The sequence below is a fragment of the Tympanuchus pallidicinctus genome, unplaced genomic scaffold (assembly GCF_026119805.1).
Source record: "Tympanuchus pallidicinctus isolate F22 unplaced genomic scaffold, pur_lepc_1.0 scaffold13, whole genome shotgun sequence".
In the NCBI taxonomy this organism is placed as follows: Eukaryota; Metazoa; Chordata; class Aves; order Galliformes; family Phasianidae; genus Tympanuchus; species Tympanuchus pallidicinctus.
In genome coordinates, this window is record NW_026294648.1 from 6,380,866 (window position 1) to 6,406,205 (window position 25,340).

A 25,340-nucleotide genomic window follows, 5' to 3' on the forward strand; every position below is an offset into this window, starting at 1 on the left:
CTTAATTTAATTTAATACTTTTAATACTTTTCTCTTTCCATGTTGGCACATGGAATTAAAATAATACTTGTTGTCTTCCCCCTGCAGTTTTTCTGCTCTCTAGGCAGAAAATGAAGCACGTGGAGAAAGGTTGAATTGTGATCAGTGAGAAGAAGACTGAGTGCTTCCACTGTAGCAGATCTAGAGAGCATATATTCCAGAAAAAAGTTATTTGGCTTGTAGAGCAGTTGAGGTAATAGTTAGCTATATGCATCTCTCCTGACTAGTTAGCATAGTGCATTGATCCAGACCCCTTCTGTCTTCTTCAGGGTGAACAAGCCCAGCTCCTTCTGCCTTTCCTTGTAACAGGTGCTCCTGTCCATGTTTCCATTTCTTACCATGCTTATCTTCTGATAAACAAAGAATGAGCTTTGTTGCACATTTTCTGCTCTACTTAAAAGCTCACATCTTGACCATTCCTGTAAAATGAATTTAAACAGTGTTGTCTTGTTCTGGTTTAACTGTACTACTTAATAGTAGTACTTTAACTGTACTACTGCAGAATGATCTGAAAAAACGTATACATACTTGATATTTCTAGGTCAGGAGCATATACACTTATTAAAATAATTGATAACTGTACATGTCTTTAGCCATGTTTTTTTAAAGTAGGCTAATATCTACTTAAGAAAACTAATTACTGCCCCTATGACAGAAATCAGGCAACGATAAGGTTCAACTGTAGTCTGTGATTTACTAACTTGCTCTGAATCTTTATTCTTCCAAGTATACTGGATCAGCAGTGCCCATTAGAGCCTTGGGGGAGGTGGCCCTATGTAGAGGTGAGCTTGACTGCAGGTACGCTGGATGTGCAGAATGTTTTTCCAGAGGTGCACACAGATCCATATGTGGATTTGGGTGAGCTCCCGCAACTTGTATTTTGACGATTTGATGATAGGGTCAGGTTTTGTCTTCTGGACTAATTGTTGGGAGATCTGTTGTTTTATGCTGCCCTTTCCTCACAATTGCTATATAACGTGTATCTTTGGTTATAAGCTGTGAATTCAAGACAAATTTATTTTTAAAAAATACCTCTTGCATTTCCCAAGAATATTGAACTTTATTGATTACTTTATCTTTTTACTTCATAGTTCTAATGTAGACTCTGCCATAAAGCAGGCTCAATCCCTTGAAAATAAACGTTTTGTCTTACTTAAATCACTCAATTGAAGTACTAATGCAGAACTAAGAATAGGTAGTGCTTCCAGTTTAATATACCTATTGGGTGGCAACAGATTAAGATGGCTTTTTGTGTTTATTAATGGAATTTGTTGCAGTCAGAATTAGCACTGATTTTCAGCACCTAGATAAAAGCGAGTGATGGTTTGGTCTTTTAGAACTACAGCTTTGACTGTGAGATAGAATCTAGGAACAAAAGCTATGAAATCAGTTTTTTTGGCTAGTAATAGCATTCAGTAAATGCTGGGTGCAGTTTTTGGCTAAAAAGCTACGTTTTAAAGCAAATTCTAGACTTGTTTGTAGAATTTATCTGAGATATGTGGGCGTGCGTGTTCTGAAGTTTGGAAATGCTATTTGTTTCATTGCACTTGCCTTTTAGAATGAAATACATGCTAAGGAGAGGTTATACTTCAGTTGACAAGGCTTCCACTTAATGTTTCTTTCCTCATTTTGCACACTGTTAGGAACCTAGGTGAGTGGGTACCTTTTATATTTCTATAGGAAGAAAACCTTAATTTTCAAGGCTGGTTATATTTTAAGAAGTGACTAATTGTCATCTGTTTCTAATTCTACCCCATGCTGGACTTGGTGTTGGTGACCCATTCTTCTCTCTTGGCCTTGTGGAGAGATACAAGTGCCAGGCTGCTCCAGGCACTGCAGGTTGGCAGCGTTCTTATGGGAGCACATCACTTCTTCCCCTCTGAGCAGCAGTCTCTCCTGGTCCTCTGCTGTTCATACAGATTTTGACATCTAATAGGAACATGGGGTCTGCTGGTAGAAGCAGGGAAAGTCGTCTTGGCGTACCTAGATCTTACATGATGCTGCCAGCAAGGACTGATCACTAGGCTTCTTTACCTGAAGAACTGTTTTAAAAAAAAACAACATGTAAATTCTAGCAGCGCTGAGCTCTAGTGAGGAGAACAACTCAACATGCTCAACAAGGTCTACCTTGGTTATTGGGGTGCATTTGTCACACCTTGCTGTCCGGGAATCCCAGAATAGAATCACAGAATAAGAACGACTTGGGTTGGGAAAAAAACCCACCCAGCTGCTCTTCCCTGCTGTGCTCTGAAGAAGGGGTGTGGAGCAGCAGAAGCCTGGCTGAGGCCAAGGCCCCTGTGGCCACGGCCCTGCGCGCCCTGTCACGACGTTCCTCCTGCGTGGGCACGTGGCTCCCAGGGCCGGGCGCACCGAGGCGCCATCGGTGGAGCCCCCTGCCGGTCAAACTCGTCAGTGCACTTTGTTTTGAAATGATGTCATGGGACTCGGTGCGTGACGTCAGCCCCTCCCCCCCGCTGATGTAACCCTCCCCCCAGCCAATCGGAGCGGAGGAAGCCGGGACCGTGACGTAAACGACCCTAGCAACAGCCCCCGTCGGAGCGGCCCAATTAGAAAATCGCTGGGGGCGGCAAGGAGCCAATGGGAGTCGGCGAAAGAGGAAGGCGGCAGGAGGCAGGTCTCCCTCATCCTCTCTCCTACAAGATGGCGGCGGCGCTGGCGATGGCGGCAATAACGGCTTTGTCTCCTTTCAGCGCCTGAGCCGGTCCCGGCCCGACCCGGCCGCACCGAGCAGCGGCGGCGGAGACATGACCGCAGAGCCCATGAGGTACGACCCGGGGCCCGCAACCGCCGGGGCGTCGGGCGGCGGCCCTCGCCGGCCCCGCCGAGGGGAGGAGGGGCCGGCGGCGCGCATCGCTCCCGCCGCGTGCGCGGCCGTTGCCGTCGGCCGACCTCGGCGGCGCCACCGCTCGGCTCGGTTCTGCCAGGGCGGGGCCGGGCCGGTGCTCGAGGCGGCGGGGCCGGCGGAGGCCGGGCTGGGGGAGGGGGCGGCGGCGGGAGGCCGAGCGGGAAGCGCAGGGGGAGGGGACGGCGGCGGAGGCGGCCGGGCGCGGGACGGCGGCGGGCGCTCTTCTGGTAACCGCCGCGCGCGGCTATCGTCGTCGGGCGGGGAGCGGGGCCGCGCCGCTCCGCCCCACTCCGTCCCGGTCCTCGCTCCCGGCCGGTGGGCGCCGCGGCGCCGTGCCCTGCGGCTGTCAGCCCCCGCCCCACGTGTCCGCTCGTAGTACTCTGCCCGCGCCTTCCCGCGCCCTTCGCTAGCGCGTCCCGCTCTCGCTGAGGGGCGGCTCCCGACGCGCCGACGGGGATGAACCGTTCCCATTCGGCTGCGTAAACTAAATAAGCTGGTATAAACCGAGCCGGTGCCGCCAGGCGCCATGTTAAAGCCTTAATGCAGAGTTGGGCTTGGATGTTTTCGGTCTGTAGTTAGGCTGAAGGGGCTGATCAGCGCTGTCAGTCGCACAGAAATATTCCACATGCCTGAGGCAGATCGTAAACAATAAAGCATTGTTTCTGAGCCCTCAAAAATGTTGCGTCTGACTTCAGCATCAAACAAGATGTTAAGAAAGAGGAGCAGCATGCTGTCGTAGGTACCGAGCCGCCAAGTTTCTTCTGAGGTTGTATTTGTGTTTCTTCACCCCCGGTTTCAGACTTCCCCTGAGCCGTTCAGTGATGACCACTGAGTTTAACAGAAGTTAAAAGGTGGGAAATTTTTATTTATTTTTTTTTTTCGCTCTTTTGTACTGCTTGATTTTAATGCCTCAGAATTTCAGAGGAAACAATGTATGTACGTAGATTCTAACTGAAAAAAATTATAGTATCGTTGTTACTGATGCTGATCACGTGCTAGATGCAAGTCATAAGCACTACAAACATACGTTATGTGCTGCATGACTTCCCAGCAGCTACCAATTTCTTCTGCGTGCTTCATGTTGTAAAACAGGGGTTGCCCATCTCTCCCTCCTCCCCACGCCTTTACAGCATTGGGACAGTTTATACCAGCTTTTTGTTGGATTGATTATTTTATTTGTAGGCTGAAATGCAAATAGAGGAATTTTCTTCTTTCATCTTCAGTCTTTGAAGAGCAGGAGTGGAGTTTGATTTCTGTATGGCATAAAGATTTTGCTTCAATATTCTTGTGTTGACGTAGCACAGGAATTAATGGGAAAAGGCTGCTTTAGAATACGTTGCAGTGGAGTTTAGATAATACTGAAGGTCAGACCTTTACCTGCAGGTGGAAAGGTTAAATTGGATTACTTCAAGAGTTTCACTTATATGCTTGAAGTTGAGGAAGTATGTTCAAGGTGGATTTGAGTTTGTATGTAATCTCTGGGTTGAATGTCCATGCAGTAAGTAGGCCCTATGACAAACAACTTGTACGTAGCTGCACACAGTATTTTTTGGTGCTCCAGACTTATTCTGCTCATTAACTCAGTTCTCAGTCAGTGCAGGTGTCTTGGATGATCCTTGTTCCACACAGAGCTCATCATGAGTTTTTTAATGTACGGGAAAAGTTCTGTGCTAGGTATCAAGCATTATGTTGTTTGGTGCTGTGGTTTCAGGGTTATGAGCACATTGATTGCAAGAGCTTTTCTCTTATTTTATCAGTTCAAGTTCTGCTAATACTAGAGAGAATGGGAGGGTAGAGGAAAGCACTATGAATGCACTCTTGATGTATTGATGCATTGGAACAGAGGCAGAGGTGCTCTCCACTTGTTTGCACACACATGCAGGCACGTTTCTCTGCTCACACAAAGTGTTCTTTGCTCTCATTTCCAGCAAGCCATGCTGATCTGCCAGCTGCTGCTTTTCTGTCATCGTGCACCATCTCCCTGCTTGTTTGTTTATTGAGATTTTTGGACCACAGTTTCACATAAAACTTGCTTTATTTTTCTTTTTAAAATGGAGGGATCTTTGTTGTAAAGTCCGGGTTGGTCCTACCAGTCATTTCATACATTGAAGGGAATAAGCACAATAGAAAAAGAGAACAAATTTTGAGTCTTGGACCATCCTGGAGGCGGTGTTCCAACATTACCTATAATTTTCAGGTTAACTTTTTATGCTTTAGTCTTCCCAATGTGCAATATGGGTTCTGTATTCCTTAATCACTTGAATTTCTTTGTTCTGTGTGAGTTATATTTCAGGATTGTACGAGGCATGCTATTTAATGCCCCAATAATCTAACAGTAAATAAGTCCATAGTAATTGTCCGTGTTGTCTGAAGGCACAGTGCAAGTTAGTAGGCTGTCACACAATCTTGTCAAATGGGTGTAAGCAGATTCTGTGCTTTTCTTGAGGAAATAGTCAAAACTTTAGGCTGGCTGTCACCTTGTGTGCCAGATGTGTCCTTGAGCCAACGTGTTCACACAGAAGTGAAATTCCTCCCAGAGAGTCTTACTGCAGTGGCTGTTGCTTCTGTTTCTGTATAGTACTGTCTGTTATGGTTTTGTGTACTTTGTGTTGTGGTTTCTGTGGGGCTTAAGTAGAGGTGCCTTATTCTCCTCTGAGATAATGTGGTGTGAGAAAGGAATGGCCCTAACCTTACTGAAACTTGAAGTTCCCATTTTCATCACAGATTCCGTGTGCACTTGCAACACCTGTAATGAAGGAAGTAAAGGTTGATGCTTTTTCCTTGTATATAGCTCACCAAAAGAAAGTGCCTGAACAGAAGACAGTGCTAACACGCTATGTTCACCACGAGAACAAACGGCTGTGACAAATGATGCTTGTAGATGGGATCACTAGATAGGCCTTTTGTAAGCAGGGAGGCCTAGGGATACTGCTGACCCTCATGAAATCCCATTTCATATCGCTGGAGTCTGTGCCTGCAGGTGGTTTAGAAATACGAATCGGTTCACGAGTCGGTCAGTGTTGCAAATTCTGGTGGCAAGTCAGGAGGGGGAAGACAAAATTGTCAAAATTCACTGGCAGGTATAATGGGAGACTTAATATTGACTTAAAAGATAGTGAGTAGGTAAAGTTCTCTAATTAACTAAAGGGCAGTACTAAGCTGTCAGAATTTTTTTGTGATGTCCAGCCACAAAAAGTTTTCATGCAAGACAGATAAAGGATTGATCAGTGTGAATCTTTAGTGTTATTTTTTAAGAACAGGAGCGTAACCATGGAACAAAAACCAACTTCAGTTCACAGGTTGTTGCCCAGAGTCGGCTTCAGTGCCGTTCAGGAAAGGCAGTTTATTTATCTGCACGCTGCATAGCTGTAGAATTTTCTGTCTTAATACATCTAATGCTAGAAGCTGTATTGAGCAGATAGATCTGCTAGAATGTAGAAACAACAATTCTGGCAATAAATTCAGCATTGTTAGTGGGGCAATCTGAGATGGCTGTATTTTTGGAAAATAAAAGAACTGTGCTTCAGCAGGGCCATAACCCTGAAAAGTGGGTAATGGGTCTGATTGGTAGTTGTAGATCTGGGAAACTAAGGAACCAGCTTTAATTCTTAGGGTTTGTGATGAATGATGTCTTATTGAGAACCTTTTACAAACTTCAGAAAGTGGAGGACAAATGAAACAAAGGAGAAGATAGTCTTAGAATTAGAGACTAAAAGCCATTGTGTGGAGTCTTTCTTTCCCTTCAAGCAAAGCACACTTCAGCTTTTGTGACAGTACTTTGTCTTGTAGGTTACATGTATGCTAGTTTCAGCTTCCTTTCCTGAATTAATGTATTAAAATACACAGTATGCCATCATTTTTGTCTCAGGTGAAAATACTATATTTAGGTTTTCACATGGTTGACTTCTGTTTTTAAGTTTACAGGCTATTTTACCATTGAAATTACAGACTTCCATATAGTATTCAAGCCTACTAAAAATGCAGTTGTAAAAACAAACCAAGAACCAAACAAAAAAGACCCTTCACTTCCCAGCAAGGCATGGTAGCCCTCAGCCAAATCCTGTTACAGTTGTTTGGATGCCATCTCAAGAAAAAGACATTGTGTAATCTTCTTTGAACGTAATAAAGGGTCTCTTAGTGATTTTGAACCTTTCCCCCTGTGTGTCTGGAGAGAACTCAGTCTGTTCACTTGTGTGAACCTCTTGTGCTGTGCTTATACTCCAAAGTTACTTAATCCTTATAATCAAATGTCTTGAACTCTATTAGGTATTACTTGATTGAGCCCTGAGGACCAAAGAACAATCCTAACCAACATGAAAAGAGCGAGTCTGTGTTAATGAAGCCTTAACCATAGTGTCTGCAAGTTCAGTGTAGTGCTAGAGGTCTACCTCTTTTCAGTCAGAGCTTCAGTATTCAGGCTCCTTCTGGCTGTATCCAATGAGTTCAGTGTAATCCAATGCCATCTGAGCACAGGAAAGTTGTTTTACTGCGAGAATGGCCAGGCATTGGAACAAGTTGAGCAGGGAGGCTCTGCAGGCTCCAGCAATGAAGGTGCTCGGCCCCGCTGGCCTGGCTGTGTTTCTGGCAGCTGCTGTAGCTGATCCTGCTTGTGCAGGAGATCTCACTAGGGGATCTTCAGAGCTGGAAGGGATCTCCCAGCCTCAGTGCTTCCCTGGTTCTTAGTGTCACATACCTGCCAACTGTGATTTTGCTGTTGCAAGTTCAGGTATCATATTGCTACTTCTGAAGTTTATAAACTTCTCCAACTGAGACTGTGATTAATATCCTCTGTCACCTGTGCTTGCAGAAAGATTTGTGCAAAGGGGCAGTGAGTTAGGTCAGAGAGCAGGTCTAGGTTCAGCAGAAGAAATGGCTGCTAGTAATCTGGGTTGGTTTCTGTGCTTAGGTTAAAACGATTGCTTATACAGTGAGTGTGGCATAGGTGTAGTGATAGTCTCCTTTTATTTTCTGGTTATGTATTTTCTCAGAGAGGCAGACTTCTGATTAGGGAACAAATTCTTTCCCAGATTTTGTCATCCTTTGCTCTCCTACAGGTCTTGTGCCATTTTGTTCATGTGTGTTCAACCACAATACATCCTTATATCAGGCTTAGTCTTAACGCTTTTCCTTACAATCATGAAAAACGTCTATGAGGGTTTGCAGGTGACAGAATACTGGCCTGATTATATCAAGACTTTAGCGATGTGAAGGCAAATTACATGCTGGGGGGAAGGAAGGATACCTTGTAACTGTTCTGGATCTGTATGTTGAATTAAATGACATCAGCTTTGGCTTTACTTATAGTAAAACAGTTATTTTTTAAAGATGTTCTTGTTAGTAATGTATTAGATACAGGAAGGCTTTCAAAAGTCATTTCTTGTCTCCGTCAGGGCTTTGGATGCACCTCTGCTAGCATTTAAAACAAGTTCATTTTTGAAGAGTCTGTCTGCTTGATAACACAAGGGGCCTTGGAGTGCATGAACAGGTTTCTTCTGGGTAGAACTGAGCTGAAAGATGTGCTGCAGCAGTCCTGGTGTGCTCCAGCTGTGAATGCCTGAGCAGTCTGCAGGACTGGGCTGTAACTGAGTTCGAGCAACGCGTGTAGTGTGGTAGTGGGTAGCAGCTGTTGTCAAGTCTTGTGCTCTGATGGAAGCCTGGTCTTTTTCTCTATTTTCCTCTTCCTCTGGTCTTAATTAAAATATTCAGACTTCTGCTATGGGTTGTTACGTTTGTCCATCACAGAGATACTGTTAGAAATAGATGATGTTGGCCTACAGTCTGGTGGTTTTAAAGATCATCTGGTCTTAATTTTCTTTATTTTTTCAAGTATTGTTTAGTTTTGTCTGCTTAATAGTTGCTACTCTGCAGTATTTCTTTGGAAATGCCAAGGTGAAAAATAATTTAAGTTGAAGCAACTGTAAAGATGGTTTAAAAGTGAATTTGCCTAAAATCTTTAAGGCAGCTGAGAACTTAAAAGCAAAACATTTCGCAAAAGCGTGTTTGTAACCAAACTGGTGGAGTTGGATAAAAAGCTGGAAAGCGCTCCTGTATTGCTGGCTTACAGAGCCATTTGTAACCCAACTTTGTCTGGAAGGTGGTGGGATCCTGTGTGTTTTGTTTTTTAAAAACGGCTCTAAAACATTCTTCCAGATTTTGACAATAGGTGGAACATTCTCTACCTACGTTTAAAAAAAAAAAAAAAGAGCTATCTGAGGGGAGAATAAATAGAAATAGAAGGTGATAACAAGTTTCTTCCAGCGCAGTTTCACAATGTAATCCAACATGACCCGGTTTGCTGCCGAAATGAGCAGTCCTGCCCTTCCCTGTGCCCTGGCCATGAATTTGCAGCACCTCTCCTGCAACGAGACACAGCTGTCCCGTGAATGTGGTGCAAATGGAAACAGTTCTGTAGCATTTTATTTTGTCGGAGGTGGTTTGACTCGTTCCACACAGAGTGATCATTAGGTAATGTGGTTGATGGGTTAAGCACAGGGGGACAGTAATTAGCAGGCAGAGTGAATTCAGTCTGTTGTGTCTAGCTAGGTGAGGACACAGCACTTCACCTCTCCCCTGCACTCCCTCCTTGTTCTTCTGCGTTGTGTTCATTTGTCATAGCAGTTAACATAATGCAGACTGTCTCACTCGTTACTGGGATAAATGGTGTCCCAGCCGTTGCTGGTTAAGGTTACAGAACTTGCTCTGAATTTAGGTGAGGAATTGTATTCTTGGGTGATAGTTTCTCAAGGTCACAAATCAAGTTCATGGCAAAACCAGTAATAGTAGGACATGTCTTCTTTCATTCTTGTTCTAATTAAGCTAAACTGTGTTGCAGTAGTTCTAGACTGATGGTGAAGCTTTTCCTTTATATGTGCAAGCCTGAAATGGCTAGGAAATAGCATAGAGATGGTTGATTCATGGCAGAGTGAGACTTGCTTTGCTTATTACTTCTAAGATGTTATTAAATTTTAGACTCCTGTGCATTTTTTAATGCACATTTTAAATGTTGTGATCTATTTATTGTGTCAGTTTGTGACAATATGTTAAAAAGAACAAGGATTTTGCTGTAAAAGGTTTTATACAAAAGCAGGGAAAGCATTGCTGTAATTCCTTCGGGTAGAGGTGCAGTAACCCTTAGTTAAGTTTAATCTGTTACTCCTTAATACAGGCTGATGCTACAAAATGCTGAATAATCCCGAGGAAAAGCAAGCTGAGGAGGCATTTTAGTATTAGTTTGTACATTCTTTTAATGTGCTAGCATGAACGTTTTTGTTCTGGAAATGATGCTTCTAGACTAGTTAGGATGAGAGGCAGTAGTTGGTAGCTGATCATGTTCTAAGCTATTAGTCACAAAGACACACGTAGTGTTCTGAATGTTTTATATAGAGAACAAGAATATTATAACTTGTTTCAGTAACAGCATTTTAGAAGATAATAAAGAGAGACAAGTTATTTCTAAATAATAGTTAAGTTGAAAGTTGGGAGTTGATATTTATTGATGTGTTCAGAAAACAGTGGAGATGGTGACAGCAAGGGGATTGAGCTTCTGATAAATACTCAAAGGACACTACAAGCTGTAGAACAGGGCAAGAGAACATTATTTCCTGTTGCTGTCAAAAGACAATTTTGAAAGTAACGGGGAGATGGGGGGAGAAAAAAGTGAAAAGGAGAGACGTCTGTAGCCTTTAACTGGGCTGACTTATGGAGTGGATAACACAGTTGAGCAGTTTGAGAAACCATATCTAATAGCAGACAAGGTCTGATGACTCAGACTTATCAGCTGGCAGATTTCTGGGAGTTGATAGCGTCTGGAAGGGAAGCAGCAACCAACAGCTGAGAGTGGCAGCTTGTGATAACAGGGTCTGAGGACATGACTGCCCTTGGTCTTACTCAGGATAACTGCAGCCAGGAAAAGGCACCTGTCCAGGAAATTGTGGATGCTATAGGTGGAAAAAATGAGCATGAAATAGGTGACATAAAATGCAAGGGAATAGAATGTGTATGAATCATGAAGGAGTATGCCTTTATAGCAAAAGCATGGGGCAAAACTGTTGCCTTTTTACTGTGATGATTGAGGAAACAGGTGATTCTTGGTGTCTAAAACTGCCTGGTGAAAATTCCAAGCATAATACTCATGAACTGATCTGATTGTGCTTGGTCGTATTTGACAAAATAAATGCAGAATGCATTATATATATATTTATGTATGTATGTATATGTATGTAGTTGGTTTAATATAAGCTTTGGGTAAGAACAATCTCACATGTTCACCTAGCTAAAACCAGCTTAAAATGTTTATTGTCTTTAAGAGTCTGTTGGCTCTTCCTAAGAGTCTTCAGTGCTTTTTTGTGTATGTATCAAAAAGGCTACTTTGTTGTTTTGGTTTTTGTTTCTTTTTAGTGTAAGGTTTAATAAAATTGTATGGTTTTTATTTGCTTTGTAGTATTAAGTGTTCAGGTCATGAGTAACTTTCCCCTGTAGATGTGTGTTAATTGAGATTCAACATCACTCCTTTCAGGCATGCTAAATTAGCGTGAGACCTACAGTAACTTCAAGTTTCACTTCTATTTTGACAGTGAAAGCAAGTTGAATACATTGGTGCAGAAACTCCATGACTTCTTGGCTCACTCATCAGAGGAATCTGAGGACACAAACTCTCCTCCAGCACTATCTAAAACCAAAAGCCTAGGTAAAATGGCATTTTATGTTTTAAGTTTAAACATATATGATTCTGAAGTCACATATCTTTGTGTTGTGATTTCATTGTATCACGCTTCACCAGGGCACAGTTATGCAAAATCCCAGTATGATTTAGTTAAGTGGTTCTATTTTGATAAATACATACAGCCTTTGACACAAGATTTCTTTCAGTTAAAATAATGCGTTTAAATGTGAATAAAGCTAATTCTGCTGGTAGTTTGCCTTCTCTGAAACGTGAGATGGCAAACATGCATGCATTTGCCTGTGGTGGTGGTTCCTTTTTCATCTTTCCTGAATGTGAGGGCAGTATTTTGTTTCTTTTGCGGCAGTGAACTTTTTGCAGTCCTTGTGGTTGGGGCAGAAGATGTTGAGATTGTGCTTTCATAATTATCTGAAAAAGATGCCTATATTTATTTGGAAACATTCAGAAACAAAATAACTGAAAAAACATGCTGGACTAAATCAAATATGGCATTAGAAATTTGTACTTACAAGTTAAACATAAGTAATAAATTTTAAATAGCGTGATTGCATTCATAAGAAGCAGAAATTTTTCATAGCAGTACCATATACAATTTGTGTCCAAATTTGACTGGGTACAGGTACACAACTTTCCAGGCACTGCTGTTTCATGAGCTAAAAATTATACTGAAATGATAGAGTGCAGGAGAATGGGAGTGTGTTGGCTGTGGTGTGGAGTTTATTTTTAAACTGTTGTTGTAAGTAATAAAGCTGTGTGTTTGCTGGTGTGCAGTTTTCCTTTTGATGTTTATCTTGAGAATGTACTGCCATGTGGTCCCGTCTGCCTTGTGTCAGCATCTGACTGAACTGTTAACAAAGGAGAAAGTAGCACACAAATAATTTCTTAAACAGAATAAGAAATCGAACTGCTGTAGATGCATGCATTTAAGGTGAGATTTTGCTACATAGCATACTTTTTTTTTTTAATTTATTGATTATTTTTTTTTCCCTTTATCCTGTATAGATATCAAATAGAATTTGGCTGCTTGTCTCAGAATTCAAACATACTGTGAGACAGAAGTACACAGAGGTTGTGGAGCTGTTGGAGTGGGTCCAGAGGAGGGTCACAAAGATGCTCAGAAGTCTGGAGTGCTTCCCTTATGAAGACAGGCTGAGGGAGCTGGGCTTGTTCAGCCTGGAGAAAAGAAGGCTGCAGGGAGACCTCATTGCAGCCTACCCGTATTTAAATGAGGGGTTAATAAAAAGGAGGGGAATCAACTTTTTACTTGAGTAGATAGTGAGTAGCACAAGAGGGAATGGTTTTAAGCTTAAGGAGGGAAGGTTTAGGTTGGATGTCAAGGGGAAGTTCTTTACAATGAGAGTGGTGAGGTGCTGGAACAGGCTGCCTAGAGAGGCTGTAGATGCCCCGTCCCTGGAGGTGTTCAAGGCCAGGTTGGATGAGGCACTGCACATCTTGGTCTGGTACCAGATCTGGAGGTTGGTGGCCCTGCGTGTGGCAGAGGGGTTGGAACTTGCTGATCCTTGGGGTCCCTTCCAATCCAGGCCATTCTGTGATGCTGTAATTCTACACTGACTAATTAATAGAAGACGTGCTTCATTATTGTTTAGATATGTATTTTTTCCAAAGAAAGAGCATATTAAAGTTGAAGCATGAAGGATTAAACACTTAAATATTAGAAAATGCTGGAATTAACTGTGCAAGCTTACTTCCTAGCTTTTTGTGCATAACATGATGTCTCTTGGAAGTACCCTATTCACGCTTTTTTTTTTCTCCACTGACTGCTTTTTCAGTGTATAAATGATTGACGTGATTGGAGCCAAATCAGGTTTACATATTAATGGATCTCATTTTTGTGCAGAGTATGGAGGATAAATTAATTATTAGGTGTTGTAAAGGGTAAGAGATGATGATGGAGATGATTGTGTGGCTCACAGGATTTGGGACATGTCCATGACACACACATAAATCAACTGAAATGTGTAACAGATGCTTATGGAGTACTTGATCATGTGGAATTTAGTGTACTGTGATGCGTATGTGGTAGCAGCAATAAGTGAACTTGCACGGATAACCTTAATTCTGGCTTTTCTTAAATTTTGAGTACTTGACTTTACAGCCTTATGTTGTTTCTTTATCCTCTGCATTCGTATCGGATGTCTCTCTCCTCTACATTGCGTGGGTGCCAGCAGGAGGATCATTGAGAGAGCGTAGGAGAGACTGACTTCCTGCTCTTGTATCAAGTGACCAGCCTCTGCCCGGGAGCAGCAGTCACAGGGGAAATTCTGCGCTCTCATAGCCGTGGAGTGGATGGAGCATGTGCAGTTTGGTCAGCACTAGGAGCTGTGAGGGGGTTCGGCATGCTTGGTCATTCTGTGGGGATGGCGCATGTACAGTCCAGTCACACCCAGGAGCTGTGAGATGGAGGAGCATGTTCGTTCAGTTGCCTTTGGGAGTAGCGCACGTGCAGTCTGAGGGCAGAGTCTGCACAGCCTTGATCTACCGGCATAAATCCGTACTGAGCCTGTACAGACTGTGGCATGTCCCAGAGATTTAGTAGTTGATCCAAAATGAGGCACAAACAGAAGGTGGACTGAGTCCCACCCCCAAAGGAAATGGAACTCTTCTGCCACGTTTCAGGTTTACTCCTTCGTGTGGTGGAATGCCTACAATATTCCAGAGGAAATTTCCCTTTTTTAAAGGGGACAAAAGCTTGGCGTGCAGAAATGGCTGGATAATTTATACTAAAATTTGTCCATACAATTCAGTTTTAAGTCAAATACCCAGCATGAAATTTTCTAGTAATTTTTTTTTGTCTAAAGCAAAATAAAATTGTTCAGCTTTTCCCCAAGTGTAGTATGTCAGGAAAGACTAAGTTACAATGCTAACAGTCTAATGTTATAGGAGGAAATGATGATATTTATTCAGTGTTTCTGTTTTCTGTTATACTGTCACTTGCATGATTCTCAGTAGTACATCTGTTACAATACTACTATTTTTATACCTTTCAAGCAACTTCGTGCAAATGTCATTAAACCACTGAACTAAAACATTCCCTTCCATCACCTGGACTGCTGGATGAAGCAGATAGTCAGAAGATACCTGTCTTTAGCTTTTATATTCCACGGCTACTAGGATCAAGAAATGAGAATTCTCTTTCGTGTCCTGATGTTTGTGCATAGCTCATAATCCCAAATTTAACATTGTGTTTTTAATATTAACATGTGTAAGAGAAATCCTTAACTTCTTACAGATTAAAAAAAGCACTCTGTTATCCCTGCATACACAGTTGTGTTCTCATGTCTTGAAATTCACTTAATATAGGCTCTCTTTCAGCCTATCCTACAAAACTGAAAGTTATTTCAAAATGATTTCTGTGAAATTTAAGTCATGAAGTCAGTTTTATTTCACTGTTGTACAAAAGTTGATCTGTGAAAGTCACACAGCCATCTTTATTAATGCTGATGAAGCATAAAAAATGCTGTGAGATAGCATGTGAAGAACTGCTAATATTTCTTCGGGTTCAGTGGATTATTTTTCTTTCCATAGGTAAAAGTAGAGAACCTGAAAGAAGTCCAACCTCAATGGAGAACAATCGAGAAGAGGTAGGAATAAAAACGCTTTTGACTAGTCTAGAGTGGCTAATGTGTAGGAAATATTGCCATTAGCAATAAGTGCTTCAAGAATAATGACAGAGCCATATGCAGAGAATCTCCTGTTTGCTGAATAGAAACTTCAGCTGTAAAATATACACTTAAAAATATTTAAAATTTGGAATGAAACTGTGATATGGGCATGCAAACCAGCTTATTTCTCCGTCATCTCCTTCTTTAAATTATTGAAATACTCAAGTTTACTTGTTAGTCTGATGTACAACAATTCCTGTGTAAAATGTTTCTTAATGCACTTTTTATTTGTTTTTAATTATTTGTAAGAGGTGGTGACTTCTGAGATGCATTGTTGGTGCTCAAGTGAATGGAACAAGAAGATGCTTCTGTTGACAGGTGACTTGATCACAAGTGTGGTGACTCTTTTTTTTTTTTCTTATTTTTTAGGGTGGTAGTTCTTCAGAAAGAGTCACGCTCTTAGGATCGTCACGCTCAAAAAGGTTGGTGTGGAAAACAAAAAGAAAGAAATTACTTTCTATCATCTGAAAGTATGGAGAAGTCTCTGTGCCGTGCCAGATGCTGGTAGTATGCACCATTTGAGGTCCACAGAGCTAGCAGAGTTCTAGTATGACAAAGGCATTGCACCATATTTAAAATGCAAATGATTTTTCATGGTCAGAGGTTGAGATCATAAAGCTTAATTTTTATTTACAACAATACAGCGGGATTATCCTACATTTTATGACTATTCAGGATTTAACAGATTATTACTTTTCCTCTTGCTCTTTCAACACATGGGATTCTTTCAGTGATGTAAGTTGGGGCATACAGAAAAAAGTTTTATGTACCTTATTGGTGGAGAACCAAAATGTGCTAAAAGTTGTCCTGGGCAGGAACTGTACCTTTGATTTAAAAATAAATAAATAAAAAAAAATCTAGAGTTAACTGTTTACCAATTTGAGACTGCGGAAGAAAAATTGTATGTGACCTAAATAGCATCAGTCAAGCCTCCTCTAGTAAAATTCCTGCTCATTCTGCTGATGTTCTTTGTGCTTTTTTTTTTTTTCTTTTTTTTTTTTCAAATTTGTTTATTATCCTGGTATACTGTGTAGATCAGTGAGCTCTTCTAAGTGCCAGCCTTGAACAGCTTCCTTCTTAGTGTTCTCCACAAAGTGTTCTGTGTCTCTGTTTTCAGTCTTACAGTTAACCATGTTTGTTCGTTGTATCACGCCTGTTGGAATTAAATGACATTCTTCATTCTCTGTTATCTGTTTGGCTTGATTCTGTATTTGCAAGTTTGGTTTTGTGTTTGACTTTAATTTCTCCCTTCTGAATTCATTCTCCTGCCAGCCTTTTTTATTTAGAGCCTTTCAGTAGTCCTGTTTTTTTTACTTCCAGTCTATCATTAAAGGTATGGTTGCTCATGCACTTACTGCACTGTGTCTGATACTGAGAAAAACAGCATCCTGCATTGACTTCAGTAGTTCATGTATTACCTTCAGACCACAGTAAATTACTCTCTATCGATTAATATATTTTTTCCTGCCATGACATAGTATATTCATTCGTGTTAAGGGGTTCAGTTCTGAATTATTTTTATGTGAGATTTTGGCTACCGGTTTTCATATTAAACAGTCAGCTTTTTAATTTCTTTCTGCACTTCCTATATTTCCTTGCAAGTGTCTTTTCAGCTGAGCTGTCATTTGCTAATATCTGTGTGTTCTCTTCGGGCTGCCTGTTAAAATTGGAACAATGTTTAAGATTTCTGAGCATTCATCCAATTGGGTTTTATTCTGGCTTTTTTTTTTTTTAATTTCAAATAAAAGTGTGACTTCCTGCATACCTTTTTAAAAACACATCAAACCTTGATCTGACCTCCCAGAAACCCTCAAACCGTATAGTAGGCATGTGAAAAAACACTAATCCTTTATTCATTTATCTACTTAATTCACCTAAGAGGGTAGAGTTCCATGTCCCAATACCAGGTAAATTGCCGTGCAGCTTATTTGTTATAATAACTCAGAGCATTCTGCTTTATGTTTTCAATTGATGAAAGTGCAGGTTTCCCCAATTGGCATGGTGTTCTGCTTGCAAAGTACCAGGCTTACCTGTACCACAATATGTAATATTTGTCACAGTATGGATTTTTTTCTGTCTGTGCAGGAAACCTACAGTTGTAACAAAGTATGTTGGATCAGATGAGGAACAAATCTTAGATGAGACTGTAAATGAAGATAATTCAAATGAAAACTCAGAAAATGATGTTGATATGAAAAGCTTGCCTAAAGGTAGTTCACGTCCTTCTTTGTTTCTGAATTCAACAAATAGAAAAGATTATGATGCAGCATAGGTACTTAAGTAGAATGCACATGTATTAGTAAAATACCTCTCCTAGATCCTGTTGACTTTATATATAAATATATATAAACGTTCGTGTGTGTCTCCCTCCCCTTACAAACACTTGTAAGAGGAAATCCTGTTTCCGAGCACTTTTAAGTTTGAACCCATCGTACTTAAAGATGTCATGTACCAGGATGTGCTGATGGCTCAATTTCAAATGCTTATGGACCTTTGTGTGAAACCATCATGTAACAGAGAAAAAATTTCTATTCTTAGAAATCTCAAACTCTGTAACTTGCAAATCATGTTTGTTTTAATTTATTTTATTCTTCTGGCTCTGGAGTTTATTGAGAAATAGAAAAGTGAGACTAAATGTGGGGGCGAAGTCAATTATTCTTAAGGCACCCTTTAAAATAGTCATTACTATAAACCTACATTCTGCTCTCTTTAACTGTAGTGGGATTTTGATTAATCTCATCTATTTCTTACCTCTGAAAGTTAAAGAAAACCTTGGAGAGACTGCTCCTATTTACTCCATGAGAAGCAGTTCTTGAAGTACCTTTTCTCAGAATGTTAAATTATTTCTAGGGCCTTTGTAACGAAAGTGTTAAAACCGAGTTCCAGGTAGGAAAGATGTTTTATTTAATTCATATAATTTCAGTTAGTATTGTACTTTGTTAACATAAAAGTAGATTTTTCTGAATTTTACTAAAGAAAAAAAGATTCTCTTGCTTTCTCATTTATTTCATACTGAAATAAGATGAGGGAAACTGGATGGAAGGGGAAATAGAGAGAAGAGTAATTACTTTAAGGCTTCCGGTAGGTTTAAGTGACCCAACTGAAGTCCTTTAGTTGCAGCATGGTGCTGGAGATGCTTTCCCAGCAGTGTGATAATTCTCTTCTGCACATATCACATCAGGGTAGGCAGTGCAGTATTTACTTCTCATGGCCTTTTCAGTCTTCAGTTTTTGTTCTACAGCTGCAAAATGGACACAGCTTGAAGTGTGTGGTGTTTTATTTATTAATTTATTATTTCCTTTTTTGTGCTGTGAACACCTGTACATTCAAAACTTTTGAGTATTAGTCAACAAACTGCACTTTTTTTTTTCAAGATACTATGTTGACATTTATTTAAAAAAGACTTTTGCACTTAATTTGGATGTGTAATGGTTTCCAATTTCTAAATGAAATTATTCTAGGTACAGTGGTTGTACAGCCTGAGCCAGTGCTGAATGAAGACAAAGATGATTTTAAAGGGCCTGAATTTAGAAGCAGAAATACCGTTAAAATGAAACCTGAAGTCCCCAAAAAGCGTGGAGGTAAATACAATTTAAAACATTTATTGAAGTGGGTTTAAATTGCTGCTTTTGACCACATTTGGTACATCTAAAAATTGTTCATATTTCTAATAAATTATCCTCAAAATACCTCCACTCTTCTGGCTTTTTGTTCAATAAAGGATAATAGCTGGCTGATATTAGCCTCCATTGCTGCCCCTGCAATGCAGCAGTGAAAGCTAAGATCAGTTCTCATTAAACCTCTTATTTTCAGTAGCTATAGGATGCATCATTAGGTACTCCATATGGACCCTTCTTGCTTTGTATTCAGAATAGTTGCTTACTTGGAAGCAGATGTTACAAGTATTCCTTTTTTTAAGGAATTACATTGGAATACCACTGGTAGGGGAATGCTCACTCTCCAAGAAAATGATTGTGTTTGAGCAGGGACACATATAGACATAACTACCTGTCAGTGGTAACAAGAAAGCTCAAACCTCTGATGGAATTCAAAGGCTTTTACAGATTTTTTGAAAAAACTTGTGGGAAATTCCCAACCAGTAGTGCCCTTTTAAGGATTATCTTTGGACAGCTGCTTTGCCAGCTTGGTTTTGTATAGCCTCTGCTAAAATTGAGATGTTATGTAGGTAGTAATTAGTAGCAATTCCTCTCTCTTATATATTTCCAAAAGTTAGATGGGCTCTTTTACATGCATTAGATCTTCCTGTTGTGTCATTTGAGATACCTGCTCTCTTTTTAGTGTGTTACAATTTCATAAGTGCTCTTTATCTGAGGATGAAGAAAAGTAAAACACAGCTATGAGGAAGCGTGTAGGGGCTTGTGCTTATGTTCTGTTGCATCTCTAAATTATTGATCTTTGAAAGTTAGTTCAGTTATATAAATAGAATACTTTCTATCTAGCATAGAGGGTTATTTTTTACAGTTGTGTTGGTAGCAGTTTTACAAGAGATCCAACTAAAATCCTGAGGGCTATAACATTGCATAGGGCCGGTTTGCTTGAGCTTTATGGTCTGTGTGTGCATCCTCAGGACAGTTCATTTGACATGCACTCCCAGCTGTTATTTTTCCATCCCTAGAGAATTTGATGGCATTCTGTTGTGTATCGGGACTAGCTGATTGTGCTAGTTCCTTGCAGGAGGTAATGGTTTTGCAAGGAACATCAAGAGTTTGCTTAGACCAGAGTTATCAAGAGTTATCAGGCTTATCAAGAGTTTGCCTTTCCTGAGGTCAAGCTTAGCTCCCTGCTAGTAAATCTTTGACTGTTAAGCTCCTGTCTACTTTCTAGAAATTGGGGTAGGTACTGCCTGCTGCTGTGTTGTCCCCGTTTCCAGAACAGGAAAGGTAGGACTGCAGTCCTGACTGCAGTCTGCCTCAAGAGCAGCTGGATTAGGAATGTATTTGAAGGGTTTTGATTTGTGACACTCACAGAAGTAGTCGCGCAGATACATTTATTCTACACTTGCTACATGCAAGTTACATGAAGTGGCCACTGCCTTTCTCTTGCTGCTAGAATGGGATGCTTGGCCTGTGCTCAAACAAGATTAAGCATTACTGCTTTAAGCAGGTAAGCGTGCAGTCCCAGTAACTTGATATCCAGAATTCTATGCATGGTACACATAGATAAATAATAAAGTATTTTTTTAAAAAGCCAGCACATCTTTTTCTTTGCAGGTTGGATCTTTCGTATTTTCATTAGGTCTTACAGGTGTAATTTTATAAGAAATATTAGTAGTAGTGGAACTGTCCTGCCTTTCTAGCATTCATATGGCCTTAAGCAGTACTATAAGGCATTGTGCCAGTCCTTACTTTCAGGTTTCCTGTCCACAGAATGGTTATGACTGTATCTTTAATAACAAACTCATAGTTAGGAGTGTTTTTAAAATATTTTCTCAGTGCTAATGAATTAGTTGTTACTTAATTTCTTCAGACCATTATCCTTTGTAGTAGTGATGTGATTTAAAGATTGACCTCATGAATAGATTCTTTTTTCTAGTGCCAACTTGCAGACTTTAGGAAGAAGGCAATAGTATTTCCCCTCAAAGTTGTAGAGAAGCTGGAAATGGCTTGAGAATTGACAACAAACAGCTTGTTCCTCTCAGTTTCTTGTATCCATTTAAGGACTGCCATATTTTAAAAAGTCTGAGTAGTCTTCTATGCTGCTTGGTATAAAATAAGGCAGTATTCTTTTCTGAGTAGTACAGTATGATGCATGTAAGTATTAGAGATTTGCCAACAGCATTTGGAACAGAGGCACTTTTGAGGTTGTAAGGGGTGCTTTGCAGATCTACAAGCTCTGCAGTACATGCATGACTGCATTTGAGAACAACAAACTCTGAATTCACAATTTCAGACCTGGTATTTTCACTGCATTGTAACAGTGTATTAGTTCATACTGGACTTCAGTTGATCTGAAATTGTATTTCAGTAGCAACTAGCTAGTAGCTTGTGCTGTCTTTGCCTATTTTCACTCAGTTCCTTAATATTGTGGTATTGATACTTGGCTCTAATTCAGGGGTAGTTGTTCTTTAATGTATGGCCTTTACTGAGGCTACAACCATGAAGTTAACTATTTGAGATAATTTCCTTGTGTAACTTACTGTATGTGACAGCACAGAGCATGTTACAGTTAAACAAGGCTGTGTCAAACTTCTGTCCATTTGATCCCAAAATAAGTTTTTGGTAGCATATAGATTTAGTGTATGAACTGTCTGAAATGTTTTTCCTTTTCCCTGAAAGCATCACTCCTGCTGAAAAGTGTCTCAGTAGTACTAGTTAATGGGTTTGAAAGATTGGCAGGTAGCAAGCCTTCCAGTGCTGAATTCACCACCTTTGAAAATGAGTTGGGGGATTAACATTAAGAGATGTTTTCTTAACTAAATGTAGGTACAGCACCAGAGTAGTACACAGAATGTTGGAGGAGTCAGCAACATGGTGAGAACATATGTGTTATAGGAAAACTGTAGCTTAAAAACAAAAAAAAATCAAAAAGGGAACAAAAAGTGAAGAAGTGTATTTCAGACAGTATTTATAAGCATTTCATTTATACAATGATTTTCCATAGTTCTTGCTGAGAAACTAAAACTATATGTGAGAGAATCAGCACAACAAAAATGTTAATTGAAATGTTACTTTATGAACTAAGATTTAAAGAGGAAAGAAGTGCAGAATATCAGGGTTCATTTGAAAGCTTTTTAATGGTGACTTGCATATTTAAGTGTATTCTCAGTAGTTGACCAGCTAATCTCTATTAAATCTCCCAAATGGAAAAACTTATTTTGGTGCCAAGTATTAGGAGCATAAAATCTAGAAGAAAATTATTTCCATCTTTAAATGGTGAGTGATACAGAAAGGTCTCTGTAATGGTAGGTGTTAAAGAACCTAACAGAAAAAATACTGTAAGAAAATGAAATAGGTATATATACAGATTTTGTTTTAAAAAGATGTCAAAATGAAAAAAAATAACGTGTGGTTTATAATCCTCTCTATAGAGGAAGGACTGCATGGAATTGTAAGCTGTACAGCTTGTGGGCAACAGGTGAACCATTTTCAAAAGGATTCAATCTATAGACATCCTACATTGAAAGTTCTTATTTGTAAGGTATGTGGTAAACAGTTCTACAGTTTGTGTTGTTTGTTTTTGTTTGAAATGTCATGATTAGTGGATTTGGGTGGGATTTTTGTGGGATTAGTTCTTGCTTTTTAGTTTGTAAATCTTTAGCTTATAAACTTTTCAGTCATTAATTGCTAAGGAAACCAGAAGTAGAAAATGAAAAAGTAAATACAGCTTAGAAATTAATATTCCCATTTTTTTTGTATAGTCCAGCTAAACTTACTGTGTAATGCATTTTTTACAGGTGTAAGTCTGTACTTTCAGTGAATTCTCAATGTTAGACGGTCTATCTAAAATTTGTGACTATCTGTGATGTTATTGTAAGAATAGATTCAATTCTGGATCTCCTCATAAAGCACTATATGTAGAACAGTGTTAAAGTAAGATGTGGAAAGATAGCTTTAATCCATTTCAGTTTCAGTTTTGGACAGGTCCAGGACTGATAATCTATGGCAACCTCTGTAATAATGGTCTAGTCCATAGTCCTAAACCAGCATCTGGTCCTGCAGTTACACAGGTTATAGTGACTTCAATTTAGGTTGTAAAATGCCAGTAATGGAAGAGACAAGGAACAGGGGAGGAAGGAAATTTCGACCTCCTGCTGTGGAAAACTCTGAATTTTCAAGGAAGTGTAGAGATATGATCTATCTTCAGAGATTCTGTGTTTATAGATAGTCTCAGACATACAGAGATGCGGATTTCAGTTACAATGCACATTTAGCATTCCCTTTTGTTTCCTTCTTTGTGCTTCTTCTCTGCATCCTAGTTAATGTTACACATTCAGCTGGCATACTATCCCAGACATGTCCAGTCTAACGTTCTGGTTCATTTCTTCTACTCATTCTGTCTTGTTTCTTTCTATAAAACATACTCAGAAAAATTAGCATACTGAATGACTATTTTCAGTCTCCGCTAGAGCCCTCTTGTTCCAAGATTTGAAAATCCTTAATCTGTAATGGTACTCGTTCATGTGATATATACAAGTATCCAGTTCATTTTTGAAATTTATTTAAGGTGTTGGGTTCCGTAACAGCTCTTGACTGTTAAGTCTGCAAGTTAATTACATCACATATTGTTTCCCACCATCTTGTATATCTTTAATGAATACGACTATATGATTGTGTGAGAGAGTAATGGAAGTTCTTACCCGCATGTTCTGTGTCTTCCATGTCTTCTTTCTTGCTGTTCTGATAAACAGCTCTATACTTTGGAGTCTTTCTTCAGAAACTGTGTTCTCTTGACTCCAAATATTCTGTCAAGATTTGAAACATCAGCTTTTATTGTGGGCTTTGTTTTTATTTTATTTTATTTTATTTTTTATTTGATTGAATGGATGTTTAACATTCCATGTAAAGAGATGTAATCACTTTAAGTTAAGAGATGTCAGCAACTGAACTTCTGATGAATTCTCAGTTCACTGGTTCGTGGAATGTAAGGGCAAAAGTTAGCTGATAGCTTGTATTAATCCATGTGCAAAGCAGAGCTTCAAGTTTTTAGGAGAGCTTTCTTTACTGATGACTGGAAAAAAAGTCAGAATTTAATTCAAAGGCTTCAGCAGATGAAGCCACTGCTACTGCTACATGTGCATATTACTTTCCTACAGTTACCAGCTTTTCCATGAGAATACTTAGTCTGCTCCTGGAAATCGAATACTTGGATGTTAACATCAGGATGAATACTGAAGACATTTCTATTTAAAATTTTGTGGTATCAGTGGCAAACATAAAGAACAGGTAGCAGAAAACTATGTAGGGTTGTGCTGGGGAGATGTAATTTTCTTTCTTAATGTGATATTGATGTTCCTGGAAAATTGGCAGAAAACACTTTTCTAGGTTGAAGGCTTTCAGTCGATGTTCTAGAATCTGCAAATATTAGGCCATAAAAAAGAATCTGTTACTTAATTTTCAAAAACCTTATGCCATCTAAATAAGAAATCACAATTTGAAACCTGTTGTATCTAAGAAAGATGTTTTTTAGGTTCATAATGAACTTTCAAAGATTAGAATAATGAGTACCTTTGCAAGTGATGCTTTTAATGCCTCTAGTACATGTTGAAATTGTATGAGTTACTGAAATCCATTTGACATAGTAAAAAATTGCTTGTTTTATCTCTTTATTTGCAGACATGCTACAAGTATTACATGAGCGATGACATCAGCCGTGATTCAGATGGAATGGATGAACAGTGTAGGTAAGTGTATTGAAACTTAAACAACACTCACAGATCTGCTATTTTTTCTTTCTTGCTTTAATGAAATTGACCACTACAAAAGAGTTCAATCAATAATCATTTTCTATGAAGGATTGCTCAGTCAGTGGGTTTTTTGGAGGTATTTTGTTGTTATTTTAAATAATTAACTGGAAAACATTTTGTAAAGAAATCTTGTAGTAAACACTTGGGAGATACCAAGTTTTTGAATTACATGTTACCATGCAAATATTTTAATTCAAAGGTGGGGGTAGAATCTCACGTTCTAAACCCTGTGAGTCACAGTAGCTTACTTTTCCAGATGTGTAACCCAGTCAAAATTCTGTAGTTTTTGCTGCCTGTGCACTTGCTTATCAAGTCAGTTTTCAGGTCTTCATCAAAGACCATGGAATCTAAATGTAGGTGATGTTTTTTTCCCTTCGTTCATGCACAGTAATACACCAGTGAAGGCTAGAAAGACTTAAGCTGATTCTTTTGCTTGAAAACAAACAAAAAAAAATACATCTCAGCCAGAACATGGAAAACCAGGTTTAATTACTTTGTTTAAGGTTGTTGCTGAAATTGTTTAGCAGTTGCTGGCCTTTTCAGCTTTTTGAACTGTTAATCAAGCACCTTAATGTTCTGACTTTGTAATTCAGTTGAGTGCTTTTCAGTTTCATGATGTTTATCATCTGAATTTTTAAAAAGTAGATT

The 25,340-nt window shown here is 39.6% G+C and overlaps 2 protein-coding genes across 7 annotated transcripts in view; one reads left to right on the plus strand and one right to left on the minus strand.

The window, feature by feature from the left end:
* The window catches only part of PGK1 (phosphoglycerate kinase 1), a 156,799-nt gene that overhangs the window by 62,869 nt on the left and 68,590 nt on the right, over positions 1 to 25,340 (minus strand). The window lies entirely within an intron of this gene.
* ATRX (ATRX chromatin remodeler) overlaps positions 2,653 to 25,340 on the plus strand; it is a 75,998-nt gene continuing 53,310 nt past the window's right edge. Inside the window, exons 1-9 of one of the 6 annotated variants that reach the window (XM_052673244.1) lie at positions 3,467 to 3,756; positions 11,479 to 11,591; positions 13,775 to 13,911; positions 15,132 to 15,187; positions 15,638 to 15,690; positions 17,354 to 17,478; positions 18,730 to 18,849; positions 22,317 to 22,426; positions 24,562 to 24,629. In XM_052673244.1, coding sequence (XP_052529204.1) covers positions 13,893 to 13,911; positions 15,132 to 15,187; positions 15,638 to 15,690; positions 17,354 to 17,478; positions 18,730 to 18,849; positions 22,317 to 22,426; positions 24,562 to 24,629 — 551 coding nt within the window. In that variant the 5' untranslated portion in view covers positions 3,467 to 3,756; positions 11,479 to 11,591; positions 13,775 to 13,892. Of the gene's footprint in view, positions 2,825 to 3,466; positions 3,757 to 10,756; positions 10,873 to 11,478; positions 11,592 to 13,774; positions 13,912 to 15,130; positions 15,188 to 15,637; positions 15,691 to 17,353; positions 17,479 to 18,729; positions 18,850 to 22,316; positions 22,427 to 24,561; positions 24,630 to 25,340 lie in introns of those variants that run through there. The other 5 variants (XM_052673245.1, XM_052673243.1, XM_052673246.1 and 2 more) reach the window with 5 other exon arrangements.